This window comes from Panicum virgatum, chromosome 9K (genome assembly GCF_016808335.1).
Source record: "Panicum virgatum strain AP13 chromosome 9K, P.virgatum_v5, whole genome shotgun sequence".
Classification (NCBI taxonomy): domain Eukaryota; kingdom Viridiplantae; phylum Streptophyta; class Magnoliopsida; order Poales; family Poaceae; genus Panicum; species Panicum virgatum.
Genome location: NC_053144.1, coordinates 39,012,487 through 39,021,133, shown reverse-complemented (window position 1 = coordinate 39,021,133; position 8,647 = coordinate 39,012,487). Strand labels below are relative to the sequence as shown.

General features: G+C 39.0%; 1 protein-coding gene across 3 annotated transcripts; it reads right to left on the bottom strand.

Annotated features, from left to right (window-relative positions):
• Positions 1-1,824: 1,824 nt before the first annotated feature.
• Positions 1,825-6,051, bottom strand: LOC120651345. Of its 3 annotated transcripts, none has more exons than XM_039928822.1 (7): positions 5,818-6,044; positions 5,671-5,702; positions 3,965-4,062; positions 3,729-3,811; positions 2,912-2,989; positions 2,724-2,819; positions 1,825-2,500 (listed from the first exon to the last, which is right to left on the bottom strand). In XM_039928822.1, exons 1-7 carry the CDS (start codon positions 5,914-5,916, stop codon positions 2,255-2,257), a joined length of 732 nt encoding a protein of 243 aa, XP_039784756.1. In that variant the 5' UTR covers positions 5,917-6,044; the 3' UTR covers positions 1,825-2,254. The 3 variants fall into 3 exon arrangements, with proteins under 3 accessions (XP_039784756.1, XP_039784757.1, XP_039784755.1); XM_039928823.1 differs by having other exon boundaries at positions 1,825-2,487; XM_039928821.1 differs by having other exon boundaries at positions 1,832-2,518; positions 5,818-6,051.
• Between the last annotated feature and the right edge of the window lie 2,596 nt (positions 6,052-8,647).

Genomic DNA, 8,647 nt, shown 5'->3' with positions numbered 1-8,647 from the left:
GATCTTGAGCCGGCTTGAATCAAGGAACCGCTCCACACCTCGATTCCACTAGAGTTGCTCTTCACCACTCCGGTGAGGTGAGCACAAGATCTCTCACAACCGTTACACTCCGGGCATTGGGTATATATAGACATCCCCTCAAAAACTAGCCGTTACACTCTTTTCTGCGAAGTCGCGGACCGTCCGCGGTTTAAAAACCAGACCGTCCGCCGTTATAAGCCAGTGAGTCAGAGTGTATTTAATGTGTGTCAAAACTAGCCGTTACAGCCCTGGCGGACCGTCCGCAGTTATGTGTTCCACACCACCAGAGACGAACATCGTCTCTGGTACAACTTTGAAATTAGCCGGCGGACTGTCTGCGCCCCATGGGCGGACCGTCTGCCGTTCATCCTTGATATCCACCAGAGACAACAATGTCTCTGGTACAAATTGTCAAACAGCCAGCGGACCGTCCGCACCCCAGGAGCGGACCGTCCGCCGCACAGATCATAAGCCCAACCAGAGAAAACACCCTCTCTGGTACATTTTGAGTTAGAGTTGCAGACCGTCCGCCCACCTGCACCGGACTGTCCGCCAGTCACATCTAATTTCCACCAGAGACAAACATGCTCTCTGGTACGTGTGCGGACGGTCCGCGCTCCAGGGAGCGGACTGTCCGCGCTTGTACAGTCAGCTCTCAAACTTGTTCTTTTTCAAAAATTTTCAAAGCGTCGTTAGCCCTCATGCATGCACCTAGACATTTTGAGCAAAATGGCACTAAAGACCCATCAAGCACGAGTACACAACCCCTCTTGATAGTACGGCTATCTATCCAACAAATCCGGTCACTTTTCATCCACTAAACGCCTTGTGACCGGTAAAATACAAAAACCCTATTTTATACCTTTGCCTTGAGCCCGAGCTTTGCATATCATCTCCAAACTTCACACATTCACAACCAAATCCCTTTCATCCGTGGATCAACCTATGCTCATTATCTCGAATGAAATTGTTAATCCACAAATCGTTGTTATTAATTACCAAAACTCGAATTAGGGGTCTAGATGCTTTCACCCCTCTGTATAATAAATCACATATTCTTAAGATTTGTTGGGATGTACTGTAACAAATATTTTAGAAGGCATTTGAATCCAAGTGCTAATACCCCAAAGTGTTAAACTTTAGCACTATCCAATCCAAACAGAAATTCTAATATATATATATATATATATATATATATATATATATATATATATATATATATATATATATATGCCAAACATACCCTTAATACTACTGTATTCATTCCTTCCGGCCGAAATTTGTATTCGAAATATAGCCACAATTTAAAATACTTAACCGAAGCTCTTTAATTCCAAATTCCAATAAAGATAACTTGATGAAGCCTGACTGCAGGATGTAAAAAGTTACGACAGATTTAAACAGTTTGAGGAGCCACGAGTTGGATCGGCCAAAGTGGAATATCATAGCACGGTGCTACCCTACAAATATTAGGCGTATGGCCCAGCGTCTCAATCGTCACCAGCGGCACAGATCAATGGTTAAAGATGGCGTCAATCGGTCATCGGCGCAGGGGCCGTCACAGAGACATCTGCTATAGATCGATTATGATAGATGCTAAGTCCTGCAACGACATCAGTAGTCATGGAACAAACAAATTTCTAGTGTCCAACAAAGATGGCACTTGCTACAAATAATGGTGCACGTACAATCTGTAGAACTATGCAAAAAATAGCGTAAAAATAATTGCATGCGGGTGTTTTATGAAAAAGACAAATTTTCTTTCACAAATTGAAAAAAAAATGGAAAGATGTCTTTCAATAAGGGAGGCTAAGATTGGCACATAGCCTATAAAGGTACTTTACACTTCTAAGAGTTCATGGCCTTGTAATACAATATCCACACAGTAATCCTAATAACTATGGCTAAAAGCTAAAGCTAATGATGTCCGGCTCTCCATCAATTGAGGAAAGGAAAAAAGAACAAAATATAAACAGAAAAATAGCAGTGGTATGTTTTTCAGAACGAGCAGAAAGGAGTGTTGGAAAAATTATACATTATCCATGTGTTACAACAACTTTGATTAACTCGGTGCATGATTCATATACAATTGATAAACAGATAATCAACAGTAAACTGTGTTCACTTGAACTTTGTAATGACTCATTGTGATCTTGGAGCAGACTGGTCTGATTCTTGTGAATGAACGAGAGAATGGTTTCAGTGCGTGAAGTACAACAACAGATCCTACGGGTCATGTACCACTACCTACATCAAACCCAGCACCCGTCCATCCTGACCCAGAACTCAATCTTTCCTTGGGAAGGATCATCACACCACCCCTCCCTCTTGTGTTTGATGGTCTTCTCTTCTTTTCTGACTCTGCAGGTCTTTGCTGCTGTCCAATAGAGGCGGGCTCTGTACCATTATTCAGAGGGCCAGTTGGAGTGGCAGAATTTTGTGGCATGGGCAGCTGAGGTACTGAAGCTGTTGTAGCATGCTGTATAGTATTAACACCCTGATATAATAAAGTGGTGATGCACTCAGTCGAGACTTAAAAGAAACATTATGTGCCTCCACAGAACCAAAACAAAGCTACTGTGTACTGACAGTAGGAAAGCATGTAACCAAATGGGACTGATCCTTATTGACAATGCTAAAATAGAAATATTGAAACTGAGGAAATAATGATTTCACAGGGATTGATTAATGAGTTGACTTACTGAAACATCGACAGAAGCCCTGCTGGGATTCAAAGATTCTAAACGCTTCTTCAGTTCCTCTAATCTTGTATATTGGGTAGCAGCACTCTCCTGGACCTAGTAGTCACATAAATCAAACAAGATGTCAACAACATTGCAATGGTGAACATATCTTCATAAAAGAAAATCTAAAAATTTTAAAAGCATACCAGATGGTTCAGATCATCACATAGTTTCTGCTTAGCATTTTCTTCGTCTTTAACAATTTGAGCAGCAGCTTCCCAGGCCTAGAATACCAAATACATCTTAAGATATCAATCTAGCATAAAAAACATGACATTTTAAATTAACAGAAGAATGAAAGAGAAGCACGAGAATTTAGAAAGAAAATAGGGAAAGAATAGTTAGAGGTCTGATCATCTACACATGAGAATGACATTATAACTGAGGTTTCCAAAATAACAGAAAATGCAGTACAATGGTTGTGGATATAGGAAATGGAAATACAAACGTAGAGACATGCGGTTAATTGTTAGACACAATGTCCATTATACATAGTGTTTAAACAGGCATAAGCATAATGATTGCATTCATCTGCTCACAATGTTCCTTCTTAATATAAAGATATGTAGTTCTCTTGCGTGTTCGAGAAAAAAAAAACTGGTCATAATGGTTTAGTGATTCAATGTAGCACAAATATGAGTTTATATAATTTTGCAGCAATAGTAAATTTAGAATGTGCTCCTTGTATGTTTGATATTGCAGCAATAGTAAATTTAGAATGTGCTCCATGTATGTTTGATACAGGCACTAATATTACAGTTTGCCTTACGGTGCTATTACAGTGCTGAGAAATTTGCTTACGTCCTTGGAAAGAGAACTGCACCTTTATATTCAGAACATGGGCAGCCAGTAAATAGACATGATAAAGAACAGAAACTTTATGAACAAGGAGCAAGTAAACTGTACCAGATAATGCTAAAATAAATAAACATGAATATCAAATTACATCTTGAAATGTCCAACCTTCTTTGCTTGCTCCTCTTTCACCTTGGCTAAACGTATTTTCTCTGTCGACATTTCAATCTTTTTCCTCAAATGCTCAAGTGCTGGAGAATAAAAACAAACGAAAAGAAGGAACAAGAAATAAGGTGAGAGTACACAGTATGTAGATTGTAGAAGGTGAATCAAAGCCACTAAAGGTAAGAATATTCTGTGTATAGAGGGCAAATATATTTGCCGTGTGAAAACCTGTTAGATACCTGCTTTCTTTGGTCCAGCTGTAAGTTTCATTTCAAAAGTCAGGTTCTCTAACTCCTTTTCTACTTCACGAATTTTGGAATAGTTCTCCTGAATGTATCTGAGACATAGCAATAAGCTTCATTATAAAAAGAAAATTGCATGTGCACAAATGCACCATATAATACATTAGTAAACATACATTGGCCAATATTCTGTGGTTATCAGTTCCTGATTTTCCAAAGTAAATGGTCCCTAGAGATTATTACATTGCCAAAAGTAAATGGTCCCTAGAGATTATTACATTGCCAATAAACACTTCCCTGTGACCTTGGCTGTGACAAAGATGTGGCTCTAAAGACTGACGTCACACATTACAGGGCTCCAAAGACAGAAGCAAAGCTTCCAAGGTAAGCACCAAGAACTAGTGGACAACGAAGATAGATATTACACTACAAGACATATACACAAACAAAAATTTGGGCATGCGCCTGATATAATCATAATATTCATGTGCAGATACATTGCAAGCATAGCACTTGACAATAATTGGAGGCTAGGGAACTCCATACATGTAAAATAAAACAAAGTAAAAAACAGTGTGAATAATTTTATATCAGACAGTCACACAGCAGTGATGCCAAATGTACAGAATATGAAAACATAAATGAACATATCAAGCAAAACAGAGTAATACAAAATGAGTGATTGGTGTCACATGGAACCGAGTAGCAAGTTCAGGCACACCTCTATTATCATTGTTATGATGCAGGCATTGAGTATGATCGCAAGTGTTCATGGAAATCTGGAAATGCAACACTGATAACCTTTTTTCGGTGAAAAGAAAGAATTACTGAACTTCTTAACAATCGTTAATTAAATGAAGGGCATGGCTGCAGCTGGTACTCACTTATCATGAATGGCTTGTCTCATGCTTACATGGACAAGTATAGTGTAAGTATGTAATAGTAAAGCTACTAAAACCCATCAATGAATAAAAATCATACTCCCTCTGTCCCAAAATATAAGAAGTTTTAGTTGTCTTATAAATATAACTTTGACTAACTTTATAGGAAAATACAACGACATCAAGAAAATCACGAGTTTCACTAAATTCACCATTCAGTAAGTCTTGATAATGCATTTATTAATTATTAGGTAATGTAGATGTTTATATATTTTCCTATAAAGTTGGTAAAACAGAAAGTATATCGGGATTAGCAAATAAACAACATTGGAAAATAGATGTCAGCGAGGATCTGGTAATTTTACATTAAATCTTTTATTGGACGACTGTAACAGAGAACATTAGCATTAACAGTACTTCAGTGCCCCCATTGTGTTTTTTTTTGTCTAATTGAGTCGCAAGGTAGTGGCAGTTCTAGTAATTCGAACAGTTCAACATGTTAATTTTAGTTCCTAAGCTGACTCCTTTCCTGCAATGCAGATCCTGAAGGACTGAGGAGCAAATGCTTCCGATTTACCACTTATTGGCACTATACATAGGACACAGGGGAAACAAATAATTCATACAAAGGTTTGTGCATTAGGATTGCTTCAGTCCCTTCATGCAGCTGCATTCTCACACATACAGCCGCAATTTCTACTCATGTACACCCATCGATGTACAAATGCATAAAATTTATATCCCCGTAAATTAAAAGGGCTAATGTAGATCCACGGATTCGGATGAGAGATTCAAGATTAGAGGAGCAAAGGAATGGCTTACTTCTTCAGCTGCAGCTGCTCCTCCAAAATGACCTGCGAAAAAGCCACCCGACTCGCAATCAAGAAACGCGGAACCCAATAAACACTGAACCATTTACGAACCAAGAACGCGTCGGGGAGGATGAGAGGGGGCCTGCGGGATGCCAACCTTCTCCGTATAGGCGATTACGGGAGAATCTCGGGCAAGGCCGTCGGCGCCGATCTCCGGCTTCAAGGTCGGTGGTGGTGCCGGCGGCGGCGCCGCCATTCCGATGGGATCTGCTATCTGACCAAACCTTCTGCTTTTTTTTCTTTTCTTGATTTTGGCCTCGACTTTGTTTTTTCTCTGCCGCGAGCTCGATTGAGTGCTGCGAAATTGCGAACTGATCGTAGATCAGTTGGTTAGCTGATTGTGGTGGAACCTACCCATCCGGGTTCAAGTTCTCGACTTGGCACAGGTGCTCGCATTTTATTGGATTTATTTTAGGATTTTTCGGCGTATGTTTTTAAGTGGTAAATGACGTTGCGACGTTTTCGTCGATGACGAAGTGCTATTGGTGACTTCAAAAATCTCTAGATCTGCCAGCCAAGTCATTCGGAGGTATTCATAGGAATAGGGTTTGCGTACGTGTGTTTATAGGGATGAGTGTGTATGCGTGTTATGAGCGTCTACGTTGTACTGTGTTCTAAAAAAAGAGTGCTGCGAAATTAAAGTAAGAATGACAGCGTAGATGGTAAGTTACCTAACACGCTAACACGTGAAGACGACCTTATCTTGTTGCCAATAAAATCAGGGAGCAAATGAATTGACGGAATGAATGATTGTGCAGTTGATTGATAAAAGAAAATTGCGAAAGGGCCTGTAGCGTGTAGTACATGAGATTTCGAGGGATATACTGGAATTTAACAGCGTTGTGCATTCGGTGGTAGGTGACGTTCTCGTCGACAGTAAGGCATCTGTGGTGACTTCGTCAATCTCGATGATTTATCGGATCGGTCTTCGAAAATACTAATAGAAGTAGAGTTTGCGAATGTATATTCATTGGTGTGAGTGTGTATGCGTTGTGAGTGTTCAAGTTGTACTGTGTAATCTTAAAAAAAATTACAGCCTTTTATACATGCTCAAGGGGCTAAGGGGTGTCTGTTCCTGAAGGGACATGCCTATGCAGAATTGATCCCTTCATTTAATTAGTAACTTCCAAATGAGATCCTAATAATGTCATTACTTTAATTTATTAATTACAAAAATTGATCAGTAATCCTAATTTTTTCATAACACTTCCCTTTACCCAATTTGTTGTTCTTGTGATATTATAATCAATTTATTCTTCTCGTGATCCTGTAATCAATCGAAAAAGTTACTTGAAAAATTTTATGGGAAAAATCAGGAGATGTATGTGTATGTGATGGGAAAAACTCCTTAAAACCTTTTGGAAAAATAGGAGAAAATTTCGACATGACATATATGTGTTGGTATTTCATTAAAACTCCTTTAAAACCCAATGGAAAAAATATAAGAAAAAATGATATGGAATATCATTAATTGAAAACTTATATGAGAAAACTCTCGAAAAAAACACTCGGAAATAAAGTTTGAATGTATTATGATCTACGGATCATGTTTTTTGTAATTCTCCCCCAAAACTCGATGGGAAAATATGAGGAGAAATAATATTTTGAATATCTTCTTAAAAATTCTTATGAGAAAACAGAAGATATGCTATATGTAATATGTCTCAAATACCCCTATAAAAATTCGAGTGGAAAAAATTAGAGATATGACATAAAATATTGGCTCATTAAGAATTTTTAAGAAGATATTCAAGATATTAAACATTGATAGGAAAAATTGATTAAAAAAGAGTACAATTATATAATCTAATAATTATGATTGGTTGTACTGGTTATGATTAGAGAGTCTCCTCCTAAGCCTTGCAAATCACATGATTTGGTTTGTTATGTTTCTATTTCTCTATAAAATAGTTTATGAGCAATGTATATTGTGATATTGCTCTTTATAAAGCAGGCTTTATTTTGCAGAAATGCAAGCAGAATTATCTTTATAGATAATTGTTGGTTTCATGATTAAACCAATGCCACATGACTGTTGTATGTGATTGATCATTTGTGAAACTGTTGTCGGTCGAAACCCACCGGCGAGCAGCGACAGGCAACACGAAGAGCCAGGAGGTCGCTGGGGCGCTGGCAGGCACTGCTCCCTCGTCGACGGCCCGCAATTCCAGCAACGCGCCGCGGCTTGTTGAAGACGCAGGGCGTGCCACCTGACCTATACCCGATCAGGAAGGTGCGAGCGTGCTTGCGATGGTTAGCCTGCATACACAAACACGTGGAAACATAAGTCCGGGCCGTGGTCGGCTCCCCGGGACGACTCTTGCATCAGCTTTTAAAGAGTCGATCGAGTCCTGGTGTCAGATTGGATCTGTTTGTATCCGGATATGATAAAATAAACAAATAATTGTAAAGCTGCTTCAATTGAGTCTAATCAATCTAATCTACGATGGTAAAAGCTTCACCGCTAGATCGGAACGTCCTACACGTGACTGGGCCTAATGAACGTGACAGACAACTAAACCATAACCTAAAACAGAGGCCTAAGAACTAGTAAGAGCCGATTCCCGGATTAATTCCCTGTTAAGACTAGAGCAAAGCATCTAACACATCACCGGATCATCCAATCCGTTTGCAAGGCCTAACCTAACAGATATTACGCCAACTCTTAAGAATAAGATCAAACCATAACAGATCAGATCTACTAGACATAAAAGAAGCAGGGTGTTGCCTTTACGCAACTGACTCTATACAACAAGAGCTAGTAAAATATGATGACATGATTGCGTAAAGACAACATGATATTCGTAGATGAGAAACAACAAGGCACGATAGATCTACTAAAAGCCATGCTACGAACATCAAGATAACTAGTACTACTCACCATCAAAAATGCTTCAGTACGAGTAATACCAAGGTAAAAGCAAGAA

Coding starts and splice junctions, on each gene's coding strand:
- LOC120651345 (XM_039928821.1), bottom strand. CDS start 5,916: ATGGCGGCGCCGCCGCCGGCACCACCACCGACCTTGAAGCCGGAGATC. Junction 4,063..5,670: donor GAGCAGCTGCAGCTGAAGAA/GTAAGCCATTCC, acceptor GCTATGTCTCAG/ATACATTCAGGAGAACTATT. Junction 2,519..2,723: donor GGGCTTCTGTCGATGTTTCA/GTAAGTCAACTC, acceptor TTATTATATCAG/GGTGTTAATACTATACAGCA.